This window comes from Chiloscyllium punctatum, chromosome 1, assembly GCF_047496795.1.
Source record: "Chiloscyllium punctatum isolate Juve2018m chromosome 1, sChiPun1.3, whole genome shotgun sequence".
Classification (NCBI taxonomy): Eukaryota; Metazoa; Chordata; class Chondrichthyes; order Orectolobiformes; family Hemiscylliidae; genus Chiloscyllium; species Chiloscyllium punctatum.
The window spans coordinates 67,577,995-67,601,025 of NC_092739.1; the positions used below are offsets into that span (position 1 = coordinate 67,577,995).

Genomic DNA, 23,031 nt, shown 5'->3' on the forward strand with positions numbered 1-23,031 from the left:
ATATTCAACCATTAAGTGGAATATTAGAACGTAAAATATTAATGCCATTATTACCACTTTAACCACCAGGAGTAGAAATTTTTATATCAGTGCTGTCTCATTAAACAGCACTGTATTGTTATCTATTTGCATTATATTTAATAACTAAACATAAAATAGATCCTCTGTCACAGAAAACCGACATCACATTTCACAGAACAGTATAAACAAAGGGCTTAGCGTCAGAGTCATGCCGCACGGATGTAGACCCTTCGGTCCAACCAGGCCATGCCGACCATAATCCCAAACTAAACTAGCCCCACCTGCCTGTGCTTGTCCCATATCCTCCAAACATATTAGCCATGTACTTATCCAAATGTCTTTTAAATGTTGGAACTGTACCCACATCCACCACTTCATTCCACTGCGTGTATAAAAAAGGTGCACCTTGTCTTTTTTAAATCTTTCTCCTCTCACCTTAAAAATAAGTCCCCTTGTCTTGAAATATGATAAAGTATTTCAGTCAGCATATGTACTGCCTGGATGTAGGTTTGCTCGCTGAGACATTTCGTCACCCTACTGAGTAAGATCTTCAGTGGGCCTCCGAGTGAAGCACTGTTGATAATTCCTGCTTTCAATTTATATGTTTAGGTTGGTGATGTCATTTCCTGTTCTTTTTCTCAGAGGGTAGTAGATGGGGTCTAACTCGATAAGAGTTCCGGTTGGAATGCCATGCTTCTAGGAATTCTCAAACATGCCTCTGTTTGGCTTGTCCTAGAATGGATGTGTTGTCCCAGTCAAAGTGGTGTCCTTCCTCATCTGTATGTAAGGATACTAGCGAGAGAGGGCCATGTCGTTTTGTTGGTGGTTGATGTTCCTGTATCCTGGTGGCGAGTTTCCTGCCTGTTTGTCCAATGTAGTGTTTGTTACAGTCCTTGCATAGTAGCAAACACTACACTGGACAAACAGGCAAAACACTAGCCACGAGGATACATGAACATCAGCTAGCCACAAAAAGACATGGCCCTCTCTCAATAGTATCCTTACATATGGATGGTGAAGGACACCACTTCGACTGGGACAACACATCCATTCTAGGACAAGCCAAACAGAGATACACATGAGAATTCTAGAAGCATGGCATTCCAACCGGAACTCTATCAACAAACACATAGAGTTAGACCCCATCTACCACCCCGAGAAAAAGAACAGGAAATGACATCACCATAGAAAATAACATCACCAACCCAAACATCTAAATAGAAAACAAGAATTATCAACAGTGCTTCGCCTGGAGGCCCACTGAAGATGTTACCTAGTAGAGTGACGAAACGTCTGGAAATGAACCTTCCAGCTCAGCGACCAAATCTACATCCAGAACTGCAAACTGAGCTACAAATCTTCTCAAATCTCACTAATACGTGCTGCCTCTTAAAATGACTTCCATATGAATGCACCCCTCTACTTGCTCAGCAAAATTCAGGCTTTGTAGTTTTAATGCACATATATTTACGTCAATGACACAATATAAAATACAGGTCTGCATAAAGTGCTCATGTTCTGATTTACCATGAGCTGTACCTCTGGAAACTTTCAAATAAAGTAAGAAAACATACTGAAAGTCTTACCAAGTTATACCTGAAGACAAAGAATAACTGAACTAAAACTAAACCAAGCAGATAAAAAAACCTTCTAACAAGAAACTACTACAAACTCAGGAAAACAGCCAATTGCAGCCGGCAGTAACAGCAATGCGTTAAACAGTGAAGCAATAAAATCACTTCCGTATTTTAGGAAGCATTAGCCTTTTTCCTTCAGGTGTTAAATGAGGCTTCAAACAAAGTTTAAATTTCAAAAAATTATATATTCACAACCAAATTATTAAATTCCCTCTCAATTATATTTTATTGTTTAATGTCTCAGATTTTCTCAGTAGCTCAAGCTTCAATTGTATATTTTGCTCCAGCATAATTAGAATGTTTTCAGTCACATCTGTGCACATGCAGCTTGCAGAATTTTTCATTATCCTCAAAATATTTTGGAACTGAACTAGTGTGACATGAATTTTGCATGGATTGGAAAATTTGTTTTTAAAGATATTCTTTTCTTCGACCTGTTCTATTAAAATCCTTCCAACTCCTTTCCTGTTTTAAATTCTGATCAAAGTAACACTTGTGCTCAAGAATTCCTAAGACCCCTTCACAGTGAAACTAAAAATTGCTAAATGCTTCTTCGCTGAAAAGGTTTCCAGTTTGTTATTTTCCAAGTAATTTATGCCCACTTTGTTTATGGAACTCTGTAGAAAGTTTATTATAAGTGTATCAAATACCTTTGTACAAAAATGCTAACAAGTGAAATTGGCTGATGATGAGTTAAGCAGTTTGCAACATAATAAACACAAAAGGGACTGCTGCATAACATGAGAAACAATGGACAAGTGAGAATGCAGAATGAGCACAATGGCTAGTTTTTGGAGGCTGGGGGTAAGTGGTTTTCATTGTATATTGACATATTATGAGCAAGATCAAAACATGAACTGTTAACCCAGAATTAGCAAGCATATCAGTCTCTTAAATATTGCTTTAAAAGCAGAATAATAACTGCCGAAACAAATCAACAGAGTTGCAATATGGTATGAAATAGAATTATTACTCATTACAAATTAGTGCCTAACTATTCACAAACATAATTGGCAAAATAAAATACTCAACAGGGTAACTTGCTACAACTTCGAGAAAGAAAGATATTTGTGTTCCAAGAGATCAACTGGGATTTTGCAGTTGTATGCCTGTGCTCAGAAACAACAGCAACTTCTTGATGCTCACACACATGCAATTATGTACAAACATCCAAATTAGGAATAGACTACTCAGCTCCCCCCACTACTGTGCTGCCATTCAATAAGACCGTAGCTGATCTGATTGTTAATTCAAATCTATAATTTCACCTCCCCTCGATAAACTTGAAAGGTTGAAAGGTTAACAAGTATCTATCTACTTTTGTCTTTAAGATATTCAAGTATTCTGCTTTCACCACATTTACAGGAAGAGAGTTCCAAAGACTCATAAACCTTTATAACAAAAAAATGGTTTAATCTCTAAGCCACATCTACCCTGCCAGGATCCCTCAGTGGTTTATATGGTTCAATCAACTAATTTCTTACTTTTCTAAACTCCAGCAGATACAAGCCCAGTTTGCCCAACCCTTCTTCCTATGACAATGCGCCGATTTCTGGTATTATTCAAGTAAATGTTCTGTGAGCTGCCTCCAATGCATTTACCTCCTTCCTTAAATAAGGTCACCACTCCTGTGCATGGCATTCCAGATGTGGTCTCACCAGTGCCCTGTATAGCTAATACATAACCTCGCTACTTTTGTATTGAATTTTCCTCAAGATACACCACATTCTATTAGTTTACCTAATTATTTGCTGTACCTGCAATACTTGCAAAAGGACTCCCAGCTCCCTCGACAATTTCTTAACAGTCACATTATACGTCTTACTTATATAATTCTTCCTCCAGTTTCACATTATCCCACATAATATTGTATTTGTCAGATATTTACCCACTCAATTTTTTGTAATCACTTGTGTACTCATCAGAACTGATTTTCCTATTAATGCTCAACGAAGAAGTGTGTCATCTCAGTGCTAGGACACTCCCGCTGAGGCTCAAGAAGAGCCCTAGGCTTTACCACTTTGTCTGCATCATTAATGATCTGTCCTCCACCATAAACAGCGAAGGAGATTTTCTAAGATTACAAAGGGATCTTGATGACATAAGTCAATGGGCTGAAAAATGACAAGAGTTCAATCTGAATAAATACGAGATACTGCACTTTGGTACAACAAACAAGAATAGGGCTTATACAATTAATTGTAGGGCCTTAGATAATATTATGGAAGAGGGACCTAGGGGTTCAGGTACATAAGTCTTTGAAGTTTGCGCCACATATAAACAGGGTGGTTAAAAAAATAATTTGACAAGCTTGCCTTCATTGCTCAGTCCTTTGAGGACAGGAGTTGGGATATCATGTTTCCGTTTGTCCAGGACATTGGCGAGGCCTCGTGTGGAATACTGAGTCCAGTTCTGGTCACCCAGTTATTGAAAGAGTATTATTAAGCTGGAGAGGGTTCAGAAGAGATGTACCAGGGACTTTTCTCACTGGAACACAGGAGGTTGAGAGGCGGACCTTATATAAGTTAATAAAATAATGAGAGGTGTAGATAGAGTTAATGGTAGTTGTCTTTTCCCCAGGATGGGAGATTTCAAGACTAGGGGGCACATTTTTAAGGAGAGAGGAGAGAGATTTTTTAAAAAGGCATGAGGAGTATTTTTTTACACAGAGTGGTTTGCATGTGGAATGAACTTCCTGGAGAAGTGAAGTGGTGGATGCAGTGCAATTATAACATTTAAAAGATTTTTGGATAAGTCTGTGTATGAGAGAGGCTAGTGGGTGGAGAGATATGGGCCAGAAGCAGGCAGGCGGGCCCAGTTTAGTTTGGGATTATGGGCAGCATGGACTGGTTAGACCAAGAGGTCTGTTTCCATGCCGTATGACTTGATAAAGTCAGGCGTGGGATGTGTACTGATGATTGAACAATATTCAGTACTATTTGTGACTCCTCAGATATTGGAGCTGTCCAAGTTCATTTGCAGTAAGACCTAGATAACCAGGTTTGAAGTGACGTGTTAAGTAAGGTTTCATGCCACACAAATGCCAGAAGAGGGCCTAAACACTAGCTCAAAGTTCAATAGCATTATCATTGCTCAATCCTCACTATCAACATCTTGAGTATTACCATTGACCAAAGTTTGGACTGGACCATCCTGCTGTAGCAAGAGCAGATTAGAGGCTACCAATCCTACCGGAGGCAACTCACCTCTTGTCCACCAACTATAAGGCACATCAGGAATGTGATGGAATACTTGTTTGGATGAACACAGCTCCAACCATGCCCAAGATGCTCAACACCATGCAGCACAAAGCAGCTCACTTAATGAATAACCCCATCTACTACATTAAGTATTCACTCCCTTCACCACTATTGCACAGTGATAGCAATGCACAAGGTGCACTGCAGCAACGCACCAAGTCTCCTTCTACAGTACTTTCTGAACCTGCAACTTCTGGAAAGACAAAGGTAACAGAAACGCCACTACTTGCAATCTACCCTTCAAGCCACACACCATTCTGACTTCGAAGCACATTGCTATTAATGTGACAAACAGTAATAATATGAAGACAACAATGAATAACCCTACTCACCAAGTGCTATATCGTTTCAAAAAGGCACTTCACCATAAGCTTCTCCATGGCAATTGAGGATGGGCAATAAATACTGACTGGATCAGCAATGGCCAACAACACAATTTGTTTTTGAAAATGGGAGATCTTCCAGCTTTTTTCAAACTGTGTCCCTTAGTTGTAAACTCTCCCTTAAGGGAAAACATCCTTTCAGAGTCCTGCTTGTTAGCCTCTCAGAATCTTGAACATCTCAATAACATGACTTCCTAAACTTCAAAGCTCCAATGGATACAAGCCCAACATATTCAAAATCTGCCTTGTGAGAAGCCTCTCCCACATCCAAGGTATCAGTCCAATGAACCTTTTCTGAATTCATTCTCAAGCATTTAGATCCTTTCTTAAGAAGACCAATATGCAGTACTCCATGTGATCTCAATGCCCTATACAACTCTCAATGCTCTGTAAAACTGTAGCAAAACATCCCTATTATTATGCTCCTTGAGCAATAAACAACATCTCTCTATCATTCTCTGCAATTAGGACTTTTTAAATTTAGGTTTGCTTTCTTTGAAAATCCTTCATCACGACTGGCTGTTTAACTTGCTGAGCAATACATGTCTAAGGAGCCTTAAAAAAACTCAGGAAAGGTCCTGCTAAGGGAGCATGAACAGGTGGCTATACAACAAAAATCACTACCACAAAGACAGTGTATTTGGATTACTAGGCCTCACCCCTTGCAAATGTCCATTATCAGGTTCTTGCAAACTGTGAGGAAGGATAAGTAAACTGACCATAGCTATTCAAGTGGAGAATGGAAACAGGAACGTAGTATTGGTAAAGATAGTATAATTAGAGGAATAGGTACTGCTCTCTGCAGCAGTGAGCGGGAGACCCAAAGGCTGCATTGCATGCCCAAGGTTGAGGTTAAGGACATTTCTTCAGGGCTAAAGAGGAAATTGGAATAGGAGGGGAAGGTACACATCCACACTGGTACCAATAATATTGATAGGACAACAAAGGAACATTTTCTTGAAGACTTTGAACAGTTACAAGCTAAAGTAAAATGCAGAACCTCAAAAGGTAATAATGTCTGGATTACTACCAGCGCTAGATTCAAAGCAGCAGCTCACCACTATCTTTCTCAAGGGGAAATTGGTATGGGCAATAAACGTGGTTCATGAACAAATTTGAAAAGACATTAATCATGGGAAGAAAACAGCAGAAACTTTCAACAAATATTTTACATGTCATCACAGTAGCACATGTAAAATGCATCCCAAGAATAGTTGAAAATCAATAGGATAGAGTGAAAAACAAACTAACACTACAGGGAAACAAATCCAGGAAAAATAATAAGATTAAATGCTGACATGCTCACATCTGATGGGTCCTCTTCCCAGCATCTTAGAGTCATAGAGGAATACAGCACGTAAAGGTGCCCTTCAGCCAAACTCATCCATGCCAAACATGTTTCCTAAACTGAACTAGCCCCACTTGTCTGCATTTGGCCCATAACCCTCGAAACCGACTCGATCCATGTAACAGCCGAAATGTCTTTTAAATGTTGTCATTGTAACCGCCTCTACCACTTCCTCTAGCATCTTGTACCATAAACACACATGAAAAAGTTGCCTCTCACATCCTTTTTAAACCCTTCCCCTCTCATCTTAAACCTATGCCCTCGATTTTCCAGCGGCAGCAGCAACTCGAAGGGTGGGAGCTTGGACCAGGGGCCTGCCGGGAGCAGTGAGTCACTGATTTGAGCTTTAAAATTTGAAGTCAGAGAACACAGGTTTCTGGGAAAGGAGGGACTTCTTACATAGCTGGACGGAAATAAAAATAAGTCAGTGTCTTCTCAACTCGAGACACTACCTTTTTAAGGCCTCTCACCCAACCACCTTCTCTAACCTTAAAGACCAGGGACATATCAAGTAAGCGTCTCTCGTTTTTATTTTGCGATAAGCGACTAGCAGGGATGGTAGTGCAGGGAAAGCAATGTTCCTCCTGCATGATGGTTGAGGTGAGGGACGCCATTAGTGTCCCATCCAAGTACATCTGCAGGAAGTGCACCCAACTCTCGCTCCTCCAAGACCGTGTTAGGGAACTGGACTGGGAGCTGGATGAACTTTGGATCATTTGGGAGGCAGAGGCTGTGATAGATAAGAGTTACAGGGAAGTAGTTACTCCTAGGCACGAAGAAAGCTGGGTGACTGTTCGAAGTGGGAAAAAACAGTCAGTGGAGGGATCCCCTGTGGTTGTTCCTCTGAAAAACATGTATACCGTTTTCGATACTGTTGAGGGGGACAACTTGCCAGGGGTATGCAGTGGGGCCCAGGTCTCTGACACGAAGCCTGTCCCTGTTGCATAAAAGGATAGGAGGAGTGTGTTAGTCATTGGAGACTCGATAGTTAGAGGCTCAGATAGAGGGTTTGTAGAAAACGAACGAGACTTGCGGTCGGTGCGTTGCCTCCCAGGTGCCAGGGTCAGTGATGTCTTGGATCATATCTTTGGGGTCCTGAAGGGAGAGGGTGACCAGCCTCAAGTCGTTGTCCATGTAGGTACCAACGACATAGGTAGAAAGAGGGATAGGGATGTAAGGCAAGATTTCAGGGAGCTAGGGTGGAAGCTGAGAGCTAGAACAAACAGCGTTGTTATCGCTGGTTTGTTGCCCATGCCACGTGATAGCGAGGCAAGGAATAGGGAGAGATATCAGCTGAACACAAGGCTGCAAGGATGGTGCAGGAGTGAGGGTTTCAGGTTCTTGGATAATTGGGGCTTATTTTGGGAAGGTGGGACTTGTACAAACAGGACAGTCTTCACTTGAACCAGAGGGGTACTAATATCCTGGGTGGGAAATTTGCTGGTGCTATTCAGGTGGGTTTAAACTAGCTCAGCAGGGGGATAGGAACCAGAGGTATAGTTGCAGTGCACAGGAGGATGAGAGTAGGAAGGACAGGGACAGGATTTCAGGGTCACAGGAATGTGCTGGCAGACAGCAAAGTGGTTTGAAGTGTGTCTATTTCAATGCCAGAAGTATCCGAAATAAGGTAGGTGAGCTTGCAGCATGGATAGGTACCTGGGACTTCAATGTTGAGGCCATTTCAGAGACATAGCTAGAGCAGAGTGAAGAATGGATGTTGCAGGTTCCAGGGTTTATATCTTTCATTACGAAAAGGCAAGGCGGTAAAAGAGGGGGAGGCGTGGCCTTGTAAGTCAAGGATAGTATAACATGGCTGAGAGAACTTTTGATGAGGACTCGTCTACTGAAGTAGTGTGAGTTGAGGTTAGAAACAGGAAAAGGAGAGGTCATGCTGCTTGGGGATTTTTTAAATAGGCCTCCACAGAGTGCCAGGGAGGTGGAAGAGAGGATTAGCAAACTTATTCTGGGTAGGAGTGAAAGGAACAGGGTGGTCATTATGGGGGACTTTAACTTCCCCAATATTGACTGGAAATGCTATAACTCTAGTACGTCAGATGGATCAGTTTTTGTCCAATGTGTACAGGAGGGTTTCTTGACAAAGTATGTCGAAGGGCCGACAAGAGGGGAGGCCACACTGGATCTAGTGCTTGGTAATGATCCAGGCCAAAAAAGTGTTTGATTTAGTTGTAGGTAAGCACTTTGGAGAGAATGATCATATTTCAGTTACGTTTAGTTTAGCGATGGAAAGGGATGGGTACATGCCACAGGTCAAGAGGTATCGATGGGGCAAGGGCAATTATAACGCCATTAGGCAGGAATTAGGATGCATAGAATGGGGTAGCAAAATGCAGGGAATGCAGACAATGGAAATGTGGAGCTGGTTTAAGGAACAGATATTGCGTGTCCTTGATAGATATGTCCCTGTGAGGCAGGGAGGAAGTGATAAGGTAAGAGAACTGTGGTTTACAACAGTAATTGCATCTCTTGTTACGAAGAAGAAGGAGGCTTGTGTGTTAATGAGGCAAGATGGTTCAGATTAGGCGATGGAGAGTTACAGATCAGCTAGGAAGGATTTAAAGAGAGGGTTAGGAAGAGCAAAGAGAGGACATGAGCAGTCTTTAGCAAATAGAATAAAGGAGAACCCTAAAGCTTCCTATAGGAATATGAGGAATAAAAGGATGATTAGGGTAGGAATAGGGCCAATCAAAGACAGAAGTGGGAAGTTGAGTGTGGATCCTGTGGAGATCGGAGAAGTGCTAAACGAACATTTCTCATTGGTTTTATAGAGTCGTAGAGATGTACAACGTGGAAACAGATCCTTCGGTCCAACCTGTCCATATATCCCAACCCAATCTAGTCCCACCTGCCAGCACCCGGCCCATACCCATCCAAATGCCTCTTAAATGTTGCAATTGTACCAGCCTCCACCACTTCCTCTGTCAGTTCATTCCATACACGTACTACTCTGGTTTTCACTCAGGAAAAGGAGAATATTGTAGAGGAGAAGAATGAGGTACGAAATATTAGACTAGAAAGGATCGAGGTTAGTTACGAACAGGTGTTATCAATTCTAGGAGGAGTGAAAGTAGACAAGTCCCCTGGGTCGGATGGGATTTATCCGAGGATTCTCTGGGAAGCTAGGGAGGAGATAGCAGAGCCTTTGGCTTTGATATTTCAGTTGTCATTGTCTACAGGTTTGGTACCAGACCACTGGAGGATTGTAAATGTTGTGCCCTTGTTCAAGAAGGGCCGTATAGATGACCCAGATAATTATAGCCCAGTGAGCCTTACTTCTGCTACAGGTTGCAGGGGGACTTGGATAAACTGCAGAATTGGGCTGAGAGGTGGCAAATGGAGTTCAATGCAGCTAAATGTGAGGTGATGCACTTTGGGAAGAATAACAGGAAGGCAGAGTACTGGGTCAATGGAAAGATTCTTGCTAGTCTAAATGTGCAGAAGGATCTTGGAGTCCATGGACAGAGATCCCTAAAATTGCCACCCAGGTGGATAGTGCTGTTAAGAAGGCATACAGTGTGTCAGGTTTCAGTCGTAGAGGGATTGAGTTCCGGAGCCGCAACATCATGCTGCAACTATACAAAACGCTGGTGCGGCCACACTTGGAATATTGTGTACAGTTCTGGTCCCCATATTTCGGGACTGATGTGGAAGCCTTGGAAAAGGTGCAGAGGAGATTTACCAGGATGTTGCCTGGTCAGGAGGGAAGGTCTTATGAGGAAAGGCTGAGACACTTGGGTCAGTTCTCATTGGAAAGAAGAAGGCTAAAAGGGGATTTGATAGAAACATACAAGATGATCAGAGGATTAGATTGGGTAGACAGTGAAAGTCTTTTTCCTGGGATGATTACTTCAGCGTGTACGAGGGGGCATAACTACAAATTGAGGGGTGATAGATTTAAGACAGATGTCAGAGGCAGGTTCTTTGCGCAGAGTGTGGTAAGGGCATGGAATGCTCTACCTGCTAATGTAGTCAACTCAGCCACATTAGGGAGATTTAAAGAATCCTTAGATAAGCACATGGATGATTTTGGGATAGTATAGGGGGACGAGCTGAGAATAGTTCACAGGTCGGCGTAACATCGAGAGCCGAAGGGCCTGTTCTGCGCTGTATTGTTCTATGTTCTATACTTTTGAACCCCCCCCCCCCCCTCCCAACATAGGGAAAAGACCTTGGTTATTCACCTTATCTATGCCCCTCATGATTTTAAAAATCTCCATAAAGTCACCCTGAGCCTCCTCCACTCCAGGGAAAAACATCCTAGCCTATCCAGCTTCTCCTCATAAATTGAACTTTATAGTCTATGTAAAATCTTTCAAAATATTTTTGCATCCTTTCCAGTCCAACAACATCTGTGCTACAGCAGGGTGACCAGAATTGACCGCAGTAGTCAAATGTGGCCTCACCAATGTCTTTTAAGGCTGTAACAAGACATCCCAACTCCTGTACTTAATGCTGTTACCAATGAAGGTAAACATGCCAAACACCCTCCTCACCACCCTGCCTACAGAACTGGCAAGGGTCAATGGGGGCCAGCAGAAAAATGGAGTTATGGTCACAATCAGATTATCCAGAATTTTACAGAGGTTTACAGACCAAATGATGTACTCTGGTTCTTGTTTCTTACAGGTCATGGACTCAAACAAAAAACAAATTTAATTTGTTCTTAGTGAGGTAGCAGTTTCTTTCATTCAATCACAAGACACTAGATTGAAAACTAGTTATTCACACAATTATACCCACAGTTTTATTTAATCTCAATGTCAACATGGTTTACTCCGTCTTCTCAAAAACTACAGAAAGCCTCCAGGGTGCAACCAAGCCACAAGCAAACAAAAACATCTACAATTTTCCGATTTAAGTAAACAACTGACTGATTCTTCTAATTTGAACAACTATTTGAACTCCACCACCTGCTTAAAGGTTGTTTAACTGGATTAAACTACTTAAATCATTAATTTGGCTTGATCCTTTCAAAAGATAAATTAGGTTAATTAGTTGCTACATTCAGCAAGGTGACAAGTGCTGCATGTACAATTAAATACTGTCATTGCAGCTTATAGATCATCATAATCTGTTTATGCAGCCGATTAGTACATAAATTTTGTCACTGCTTTCCTTCAAAATATTTCCTCAATTAGATTTTTGATACTCTTCTGCTTTAAAGGTACAATAGTGTGAAAGCAATTTATCAAAAAGGTTAGAGGTAGTAAAGCTAGGAATCAAAAAGAATCAAGATTCATCCATGAGTCATTTTAAATACACAAGTCAAAGTAGAAAAAAATCTAAATATTCACAGAATTATAGAATCATAGAATACTTGCTGTGCCATTTGGCACTTCAAGTCCACCCAAACCTAGATGCCCCACACCTCCCCTGTAACCCTGCATTTCCCATGGCTAATCTACCTAGACTGCACATTCCTGGAAACTACAGGCAATTTAGCATGGCCAATCCACCTAACCTACACATCTTTGGAATGTGGGAGGAAACTGGAGATACAGAGAGAACATGCAAACGCCACACAGTTGTCAGAGGGTTGAATCGAACCCAGGTTCCTGCCGCTGTGAGGCAGCAGCGCTATCAACTGAGTACTATGCCGCCCATTGCCTTCCGGTTTTCTCATAATTCATGAAGAGTTAGCGAGACAATTTTGAAACATTTTGAGTGATGTGGTGAAAATCATAATTAACCAAGCAACGTGAGCATTTCAACCAAAATGGACAGAGGAAAACCAGTAGACATATTGTATTTGGATTTCCCAAATGTGTTTGACAAGGTACCTCTCAAAAGGTTAAGCCATAAGAGAAGAGCCCACAGTTCTGGACGCTGTATATTGGCACAGATAGAGAGTTAGCTAACTGGTAGGAAACATCAAGTAGAGGTAAGAGGTTCTTCCTTAGAGTGGTGACTTGTGACTAGTGGGGTTCTACAGGGATCAGTGCTGTGTCCACAACTGTTTACAGTATATATTAATGACTTGGAGGAAGGAAGTGAATGTAATTTTCCAAATTGCACATGATACAAAGTAGGTGGAAAGGCAATTTGGGAAGGATACAAACAGATTAGAGAGAGATATTGACAGGTTAAGTAAGTGGGCAAAAAGTTGGCAAACCAAATGTGTGAAAATGTAAAGTTGTTCATTTTTGAAGGGAGAACAAGTGAACAAATTATTATTTCAATGGAGTAAAAGTGCAGACAGCTGCAACACAAAGGAACTTTGGAGTATTTGCAAATGAAACACAGAAAGCTAGCATCAGGGGTGCAGATATTCAGGAAGGCTAATGGAGTATTGGCTCTATTTCAAAGTGGTTGGAGTATAAGAGCAGGGACTGGTGAGACCACATGCGGAGTACATTGACCAGTTCAGAGAAGGTTCACTTGGATGAGACCCCACCCCCCACCCCCACCCCCCAACCCGCCCATATGGATGGACTGTCTTATGAGCAAAGGTTAAAAAGTTTGGATCTTTACTCATTGGCATTTAGAAGAATGGGAGGTGATCCCTTTGAACAAACAGGGTTCTTGACAGGGTAAATGCTGAGAGGATGTTTCCCCCCCCCCCCCACCCAGTGTGTCTCGGACCAGATAAAGTAAAGTCTTAGAATAAAGGGTCATCAATTTAAAGCTGAGATGAGGAGGAATTTCTCAGAAGGTTGGTAGCCTTTGGAGCTCTTTGTCACAGTCAGGTGTGGGGGCAGTCCTTGTGTATATTTAAGGCTGAGATAGATAGATTCTTGATCAGTAGGGTAATCAAGGGTTATGGGGAAAGGGCAGGAAAGTGGGACATGAAGAACATTAAATCAACCATAAATGACAGAACAGGCTCGTGGGGCTAAATGGCCTACTCCTGTTCCTACTACTTATGGTCTTAGGAAAACTGTGTTTACTATCAAATCTAAGGGGGGTGCCAATGTATAAGTGTGGAACTGGGCACCAGTATGGTCCCTAAAATACCCCAATCAATTTATATCTAGCTTGGTAAAAGAATGTATTTATGTAATATTCTGCTGTAAAATAATTTTCTTGCTCATGCCGCTTCAAAGGTTTTATGACTCCATGCCTTAGCTATGAATTTTTAAATGGAATAACAACAAAGCTTTTGCAGGTAGCTAAGACACAATAAAAAATTAATTTTCATTGTTTTATTTCAAAATCATATTAATAGAGAATTTTGGGCCTTTTAACTTTACGTGCCTTTTCCTGAGTCCATATTCACTGCCTTTATAAAGTTATGATTTTCCTGGAGCTCAAAAATGCAAAGCTTGAAACTTGTTGGAAATATTTGTCTATAAAAGTGTTTCTAATAGACCATTTACAGCTATGTTTTCATTCTTTTAATGATTATGGAGTCGTGTTAGTTACTTTGCAAAGCTCAGGAACATGATCGTACGTTTAGTCAACTTAGCAAGCTTCACTAAGTCAACCCTCTTTGCTTTAAGATACCTGATTGCAAGTGACTTTGGCTTGTTTCTTTCAAGTGTACCTAACCTCAGGATGGCCAGAATATCATTTACTATATGCCTAGATTAGGTTCTCCTCTGTGCTTCCAATAAATTTGATACTTCATCCAGCAAATCTTTATTACCCCAGGTAAAGGCAATATAATTTAATTGTAATCATCTGAAGTTGTTTTTGTGGTCAAAATATTCAAATTATCTAGAAATTCAAATTAAAGAACTTGCACACTGACTCTCATGAATGATTTTGAATTATCTAGTAATTTGAACCAAACAATTCCTAATTAACAGGAGTAAACAGTCATCTTTTATTCATTTTCTCTTTGTTCTCAGATTCTAGGCTCTTGCAATCACTTTACCTGGATTTATACTTTAACGCTTGCTTATTGCAGTGAATTTGAAAAGTGTTTCCTTTTCACTTCAGTTATAGTTAGCAATGTTTAAATGAGTACTTAGTTGATGTTTCTAACCTATTTTCGCTAATTTATTCCATTTACATACAAACATCAGATTTTAAAACTTTGTAAGTCTTGAATGCCCTTTTCATTACCGTTAGCAGTGTTTAGATCTAAACAAAATCGCTTGAACAATCACTTATCTTCAAAAAAAAGATAAATCACAATAATAATTCTCTCCTTCATCACTCATCCATCAACATTTCCGAAGTTACCTTAAGTTTAAACTCCAGCTGTGGCATAACCGAGAGAAGGAGATGAGGATCAATAGCGAAAAGTTCCATAATGAGATCAAAAACGTGTTCGGATAAATCACTCACTGAAGACTTTCCCAGAACTAGGACCTGATTGAAGAACTGGTTAAACAAATTTCATTAAATATACAGCTGAAATCAGTGACACCACATAGAAAACAAAAGTAATAATTTTATAAATAGTATATCACCATTAAGATCCAGTATTACTCATTTCAGTAAAGGTAGTTCTCCTATAACAGCGTGGTTATATCCAGCGAAACCTAGCTTAATGGAAAATGGCTTAAGATAAATAACGGGGCCTATGGGAAAAGTGGGGTATGGGGCAGACCAGCAAAGAATATCACTCACGATCACTCAAAAATCACCCAGAAGTCTAACACAAAGTATAGCACAGCCCAAACAAAGGTTGAAATCATTTTAATAAAGAAAACACAAGTAATTTTAACACAGTAAGTTTAAAAACTGTAAGAAAGCTACTCTCTGTACAGTATCGTTCACAGAAAGTGGCTCTTGGAAGCTGACATCAGTCCATGTGCAGAATGGCATGAAGATTGGCACTGACATTGCACATGTGCAGAATAGCACATAGATGTCAGCGCAAGCGCAAAATGAAGCGTGCAAACCAATCCCCGCTGGAATCGCACTATTGCCAACAAAGACAATATCGTTCTAAAATATCGTTCCCTGATTCTTCAGCAACATTGCAGCTAAATCGCACTGCTGAATCGAGTGTTATAGGGAACTGAACAGAACTCCATTGGTTATATCAATATTTGAGTGTTCTTACTACAGTAGTAAAAATATTACATCCTCTGTGATGACATTTCACCTCTCCCGATGTGCTTTTGCTCACGTAAAATATGTGACTTGCTGCTTTTTGTTTGAAGTTCAGCTCAAAATCAATATTAGTTTACAACCGTTTGTTTATTCCAGACTAGGTGCATCAAATTTTAAAATTACAAACCAACCAGTATCATACAGCCATAGGAAAAAATCCACTTCTGATTCATTACCTACACTGAGACATAATACTGAAAAAGAGCACCTGATCTGGGAGCTGCTAGTCTGTAATGTGTACTATTTTTGTGACTTGGCACACAAAGAAGTGAAACATCCTGCACTAAAAAGAATTGAAAACTACAAGTTGTTGAAATAACACAACTGTCATAAAAAGCCACATTTCCCAGCTACTTGAGCACAAACTTCCTGTTTTAAAATGGTATTTTGACCAAAGTTTTCTGAAATTTAGCAACTATTAACAATGGCATCATTTACATAGTAGTGTCAATGGCATCATGACGAGGCTGTAGCTTGAAGGTTGGTTGAAGTGACTTCTATCATAGGTATCTTTTCATGGTTTAATGGTCTGATTCTGAAAACTCAGCTGCATTTAGGAAGAAATTTATAAACATAAATAAAATACTTCAAGGGTTTTGGAAAGCAGGCAGGAAAGTGGAGTTGAGGTTGAGAGGAGATCAGCCTCGATCCAGTCAAATGGCAGGGCAGGCTCGAGGAGCCAAATTACCTACTCCTGCACCTAGTTTTTACCACTAATACATTACAAACTGAATACCATGACGGTTGCTAATAAATGTTCAAGACGAACAGCTTTAGTGCATTCCAAATTTGTAACATAACACTGGGAAATAATGACCAAGTTTCAAAAAATGAAACATCTAACATTTACAAGTTGATCAATACCCATTCACTGTTAAAACAGTTCTATGGTTAAGAATGATCACTTTGTCTAACCAAACGTAATGTTAAGATTTATAAAAGCCAAACCATTAAAACAAAAATGTTCTTGGGCTTGGAGAAAATCCTGAGAAAAAATGCAGCCTTTCCTTCATTCAATCTGATTTACATAATATACGAAATAGGAACAAGAGTGAGCCCTTCGGCATGAATCTGTTCAACTTTTAATACAACCTGGGCTGACATCCCGTACACTTTCCCAAATTTTCTGCATATGTCTAATTCCGTTAACACTTTAGTCTCTGATATAGATATACTCAGTAACTGGGTTTAACAGCCCTCTGAGGTAAAGCTCATTGAACAAGCAAATTACTTGCCCAGCTATTAAATATATTTAATGGCCAGCCCCTTCGTCTTGAGACTTATCAAGACTCCTAGCTCCACACCGCCAAGCCCCTTAAGAATTTAAGTTTCATTGGGATAACGTCTCATTTTCTAAATTCCAGATAGATTACAAAGTCTATGTTGACCTTTGAAGCCTTGAAAAATCCTTCCAAGGGCAGTCAACATAAATCCCAAGTGAAAAATGCAGAAGCTTGTTGGTCTAAGGAATCAGTAGTGTGAAATGTAGAAAAGACAATGTTGGTTAACTCAAGTTGCACAAATTGTTTGTGCTTTATTGCATATAGGTAGTTCTCTTCTAACATCGTAGCTGTATTCTAGCGGAACCTCGCTAAATAGAAAATCGCTTCATATTAATAATGGGCCCAAGGGAAAAGTGGAGTTGGGGCAGACCAGCAAAGAACACTCACGATAACTCAAAAATCACCCAAAAGTCTAACACCAAGTATAGAACAGCCTGAATACAGGTCAAAGTCATACTTAGAGTCATAGAGATGTACAGCATAGAAACAGACCCTTCGGTCCAGCCCGTCCATGCCAACCAGATATCCCAATCCAATCTAGTCCCATCTGCTAGCACCCGGCCCATATCCCTCCAAACCCTTCCTATTCATCTACCCATCAAAATGCCTCTTAAATGTTGCAAATGTACTAACGTCCACCACTTCCTCTGGCAGCTCATTCCATACACCTACCACCCTCTGCATGAAAAAGTTGCCCCATAGGTCTCTTTTATATCTTTCCCCTCTCACCCTAAACCGATGCCCTTTAGTTCTGGACTCCCCGACCCCAGGGAAAAGACTTTATCTATTTATCCTATCCATGCCCCTCATAATTTTGTAAACCTCTAGAAGGTCACTCCTCAGCCTCCGACGCTCCAAGAAAACAGCCCCACCCTGTTCAGCCTCTCCCTGTAGCTCAGATCCTCCAACCCTGGCAACATCCTTGGAAGTCTTTTCTGAATCCTTTCAAGATTCACAACATCTTTCAGATAGGAAGGAGACCAGAACTGCATGCAATATTCCAACAGTGGCCTCACCAATGTCCTGTACAGCCGCAACATGACCTCCCAACTCCTGTACTCAATACTCTGACCAATAAAAGAAAGCATACCAAACGCCTTCTTCACTATCATATCTATCTGTGACTCCACTTTCAAGGAACTATGAACCTGCACTCCAAGGTCTCTTTGTTCAGCAACACTCCTTAGGACCTTGCCATTAAGTGTGTAAGCCCTGCCCTGATTTGAGATTCCAAAATGCAGCACCTCACATTTATCCATATTAAACTCCATCTGTCAATCCTCAGCTCACCAGCCCATCAGATCAAGATCCTGTTGTACTCTGAGGTAACCTTTTTCATTAATCAGTACACCTCCAATTTTGCTGTCATCTGCAAACTTACCAACCATACCCCTTATGTTCACACCCAAATCATTTATATAAATGACAAAAAGCAGTAGTCCCAGCACCAATCCTTATGGCACTCCACTGGTCACAGGCCTCCAGTCTGAAAAGCAACCCTCCACCACCACCCGAATTCTACCTTTGAGCCAGTTCTGATTCCAGATGATTAGTTCTTCCTGTAACCTATGTGATCTAATCTTGCTAACCAGTCTACCATGAGGAACCCTGCCAAACGCCTTACTGAAGTCCATATAGATCATGTCCACAGTTCTGTTCTAATCAACCTTGTGTGTTACTACTTCAAAAAACAACTCAAATATGTTAACAAGACACAATTTCCCATGCAAAGCCATGTTAACTATCCCTGTTCAGCCCTTGCCTTTCTAAATACACGCAAATCCTGTCCCTCAGGAGTCCCTCTAACAACTTGCCCACCATTGATGTCAGGCTTACCGGGCTGTAGTTCCTTGGCTTTCCTTACCACCTTTCTTCAATAGTGGCACCATGTTAGTCAATCTTTAAGTCTTCCAGCACCTCACCTGTGACTATCAATGATTAAAATCTCTCAGTAAGGAGCCTAGCAATCTCTTCCCTAACTTCCTATGGAGTTGTACGATACACCTGATCAGGTCCCGGGGATTTATCCATGTTTGCGCATTTTAAACCAGTCAGTACCTCTGTAATATGGACATTTTTCAAGATTCGCTATCTATCTCCCCACGTTCTATATCTTGCCATAATCATGCACAACAATTCCTACAAAGAATTTAAATTTTTAGCATTTGACTTCTGTAAATCACCACACACTTCAACTGTGCTCCAGCTACCACACATGAAGGTTAACATCACAACGAACCTTCACTGATCATATCCTGCAGTTTTCACTAGAATGGTTTCTGGATCTTTCCAATCCATTGTCTGGGCACACCAACTTAAAAGATATTTCAATCACGCTGTTAATGTGAGATAATGGGTGTTCACGTTTTTGACAAATCACTGGATACCAGTAATTCTGACATGGACCTTTTAATAGTCCGTGGACTCTAGGCCTTCTGTCAGAACACTGGACATGTGTGTTCCGAAAAGCAGTTTTGCCAACTAGCTGCTGCTATAAAATCTTGGCACACTTAGCTGACACTTGTGTAGATGCATTGCATATCTGGTAATATTGTAACCATTCAAACAATTTTCAATATCTGCTTCTCAAGATCAAGTCAGTGGCTGCTCCATGTTCTCAGCACATTTGGTCTTAGGCATCATGTTGAGCATGCATTCTTCCTTATTTCATTCTTGCACCAATTTTTGACTAAAGCCTTATTTCCTTTTTGCAGAAGCTAATTTTAAACCTGACTTTTTTTGCAGAAGGCTCTTTTCTCCCCCTGGTCATCCACCAGGCACTGCTGGATGCGTTTGGAGCCTGTCTTAAATTTCCATACATCACTCATTTGATCCTCTGCACTGACTTACAGAATGCATAAAACACGCATCATCCAGCTATGCCCACAAAAAAGCAGCTCAAAACAACTCTGATAATTATCATTCAACCAGTCCACTCTTGGTATCAGCAAAGTGATGATTAGTTAGATTAAATTAGATTACTTACAATGTGGAAACAGGCCCTTCGGCCCAACAAGTCCACACCGCCCCGCCGAAGCGCAACCCACCCATACCCCTACATACCCCTTACCTAACAGTACAGACAATTTAGCATGGCCAATTCACCTGACCTGCACATCTTTGGACTATGGGAGGAAACTGGAGCACCCGGAGGAAACCCACGCAGACACGGGGAGAACGTGCAAACTCCACACAGTCAGTCGCCTGAGGCGGGAATTGAACCCGGGTCTCTGGCGCCTGTGAGGCAGCAGTGCTAACCACTGTGCCGCCCACAAACAATATACAAATATTTATATACAAACAATGTGCAGTATTACAGGGAAAAGCAAGGAGATGGGCATTCAGTCAAAATGTTCGGAGAGCTATTTTCGAGAGCAGAGGCCAAATGGCCCCCTTCTGCACCAGAACAATTTTGTGAAGCTGTGAAAGAAATAAAAGTTGTGGAAAGGAGGAATTACATTATTTAAGAAGCATAGCCTCAATCAAGAAGTGAGAAAGATATGAACACAACTGCTAATACTTTTTCATAAATATCTTAAGTTATTATAAAGATTATGAGCAGATACATTTGGTACACTTGGAAAAAGTGGAATTTTAATTTCAATATTTCTTAGCGCAACAGCACAGATGATCAAATATTCTTTCTTCATTTTTTTTCTAGATCTGACAGGTGGTGAAAAAATGTAGGATTTCCCACCAGTTGGAACACAGTTACTTTATCAGCAAGGACCAGAAATGTTAAAGGAGCAACTAATCAATGAAAGAACAAGTCTTAAAACTACACCAACTGGATTTATCTTTCCAAACAAGGTGGGTTAGGTTACAAAGTAAACTGTCACAAGGACTATGAAGAAAGTAAATAATTGACCTATTTCGAACGTCAGTTTATAATTGGCGCAATCAAAACTGCACAATCCAACATTTGCTATGGACGTGAGCAGATAGGAACATGGCTAATTTTGTACTTACACTCGCAATACACGGTTCAATTGTTTGAGCTGTTCTCTTCAGGAGTACTTTAGCTAAATCATAAGCTTGCTTATTCATGTTCTGAAACAAAAAAAACAAGAACAACTATATGAATGCATTCATCACACCTAATAAACTATAATCAGAAACATGCCTTGAAATAAATATGAAAGTTATGGTCAAGGCTATCGCCTAGATAGATTTTTAGGGGGTTTAGTCTGGTCCATAATATTCAGCAAGGTAATGGGTAAATGGGATTTGACACAAGTTAGAACATAGGGAAGAGTTTTGGATTACGTCAAGTTTTGTCATTTATATAAAAGTATTAAATACGGTCAGGAGTACACGAAATAAGTTTAAAGTTAACAAATCAGCTTAGGCAGGGAGATAAGACAGATGATGTTATGAAAGTAGAAATAGCTTGTCTCAGTGATGGTGATCATGTGAATTAAAAGTTCATCTTATGGTAATATACCAGCATGGTTGTGAAGTCTGGTCCAGACTCAGATGATTGCCAAGGAGAGCCTGAAAGTCAATGGCTCAGGAACAAAGTTTGTGGTGCAGACTAAATACAATGACTTCAGTCTTCTCAGTATTTAAGTAGAGAAAATTTTAATTCATTGCTACGAGATATCAGGCAAACACTCTGAAAATTTAGAATCTGAGGTAAAGTTGCATGTCATGGAGAAAGAGAGAGAGAGAGAGAGTCATCTAAGGTGGTACAATGCACAACAGACCAGAAATGGAAAAGCACAGCCTTGGAAGTTGGTGTTTTGAAGATGATAATTGAGACTGAGAAAACAATTTGAAAATAAGAATAGGAGTTGCAATATCATGTTGAAATTGTAAAGAGCATTGCTGAGGTCTCTTCTGGAGTACTGCATACAGTTCTGTTTGCTCTGTTAAAGGAAGGACATTATTAAATTGGAGAGGGTTTAGGAAAGATTTACCAGGATATTGCCAGGGATGGAGGGTTTGATTCGTAAAAATAGGCTGCAACTATCTTCCACTGGTACATAGGAGGTTGAGGGGTGACCTTATAGAGGTTCATAAAATCATGAAAGGCATAAATGAGGTAAATGACAAAGCCGCCTCTATATTGGGGAGACAGGCCGCCTACTTGCGGAACGTTTCAGCGAACACCTCTGGGACACCCGGACCAACCAACCCAACCACCCCGTGGCTCAACACTTCAACTCCCCCTCCCACTCCACCAAGGACATGGAGGTCCTTGGACTCCTCCATCGCCAGACCTTAGCAACACGACGGTTGGAGGAAGAGTGCCTCATCTTCCGCCTAGGAACCCTCCAACCACAAGGGATGAACTCAGATTTCTCCAGTTTCCTCATTTCTCCTCCCCCTACCTTGTCTCAGTCCCAACCCTTGAACTCAGCACCGCTTTCCAAACCTGCAATCTTCTTCCTGTCCTCTCCACCCCCACCCCCACTCCGGCCTATCACCCTCACCTTGACCTCCTTCCACCTATCGCATTTCCAACGCCCCTCCCCCAAGTCCCTCCTCCCTACCTTTTATCTTAGCCTGCTGGACACACTTTCCTCATTCGGGCTCATGCCCGAAACGTCGATTCTCCTGCTCCTTGGATGCTGCCTGACCTGCTGTGCTTTTCCAGCAACACATTTTCAGCTCTGATCTCCAGCATCTGCAGTCCTCACTTTCTCCTTAGAGGGATATGAGCCAAACGTGGGCAGTATACTTATCCAATTAGTAGTTGTGTCTCACAGGTCAGTGTGATAACAGGTTTAATCTCTAGTATTTGCAGAGTTAACTGATCTGAAGTTGGACTCTGCCACAGATGTGATGACCTGTGACTATGTTAGTGAGAGTTCTCACTTGATTATCTTTATAGTCCTGACAAACTTTCTGGAGTGAAAACAGGATTGGTCTCAAGACAATAATGTAAAGCTGAAATCCAGATTGTTGTTACTGACAAAAGCTGGATTTCACATGTTCTAAGAGCTATTAGACTGTTAAGTGAAGCATTCCACTGGACAATTAAAGAACGCTAGCAGGGTGGGAAGGTCGTGGTATAGCGGCAATGTTAGTAGACTCGGAACCCAGAAATGCCAGGCTAATGTCCTGAGGACA

General features: G+C 40.9%; 1 protein-coding gene across 7 annotated transcripts in view; it reads right to left on the reverse strand.

Annotated features, from left to right (window-relative positions):
• The window catches only part of pds5a (PDS5 cohesin associated factor A), a 224,731-nt gene that overhangs the window by 107,878 nt on the left and 93,822 nt on the right, over positions 1 to 23,031 (reverse strand). For all 7 annotated transcript variants that reach the window (XM_072567821.1, XM_072567817.1, XM_072567818.1 and 4 more), the window contains exons 7-8: positions 20,926 to 21,006; positions 14,795 to 14,935 (exon numbers count right to left, since the gene is read on the reverse strand). In XM_072567821.1, coding sequence (XP_072423922.1) covers positions 14,795 to 14,935; positions 20,926 to 21,006 — 222 coding nt within the window. The remainder of the gene's footprint in view (positions 1 to 14,794; positions 14,936 to 20,925; positions 21,007 to 23,031) is intronic.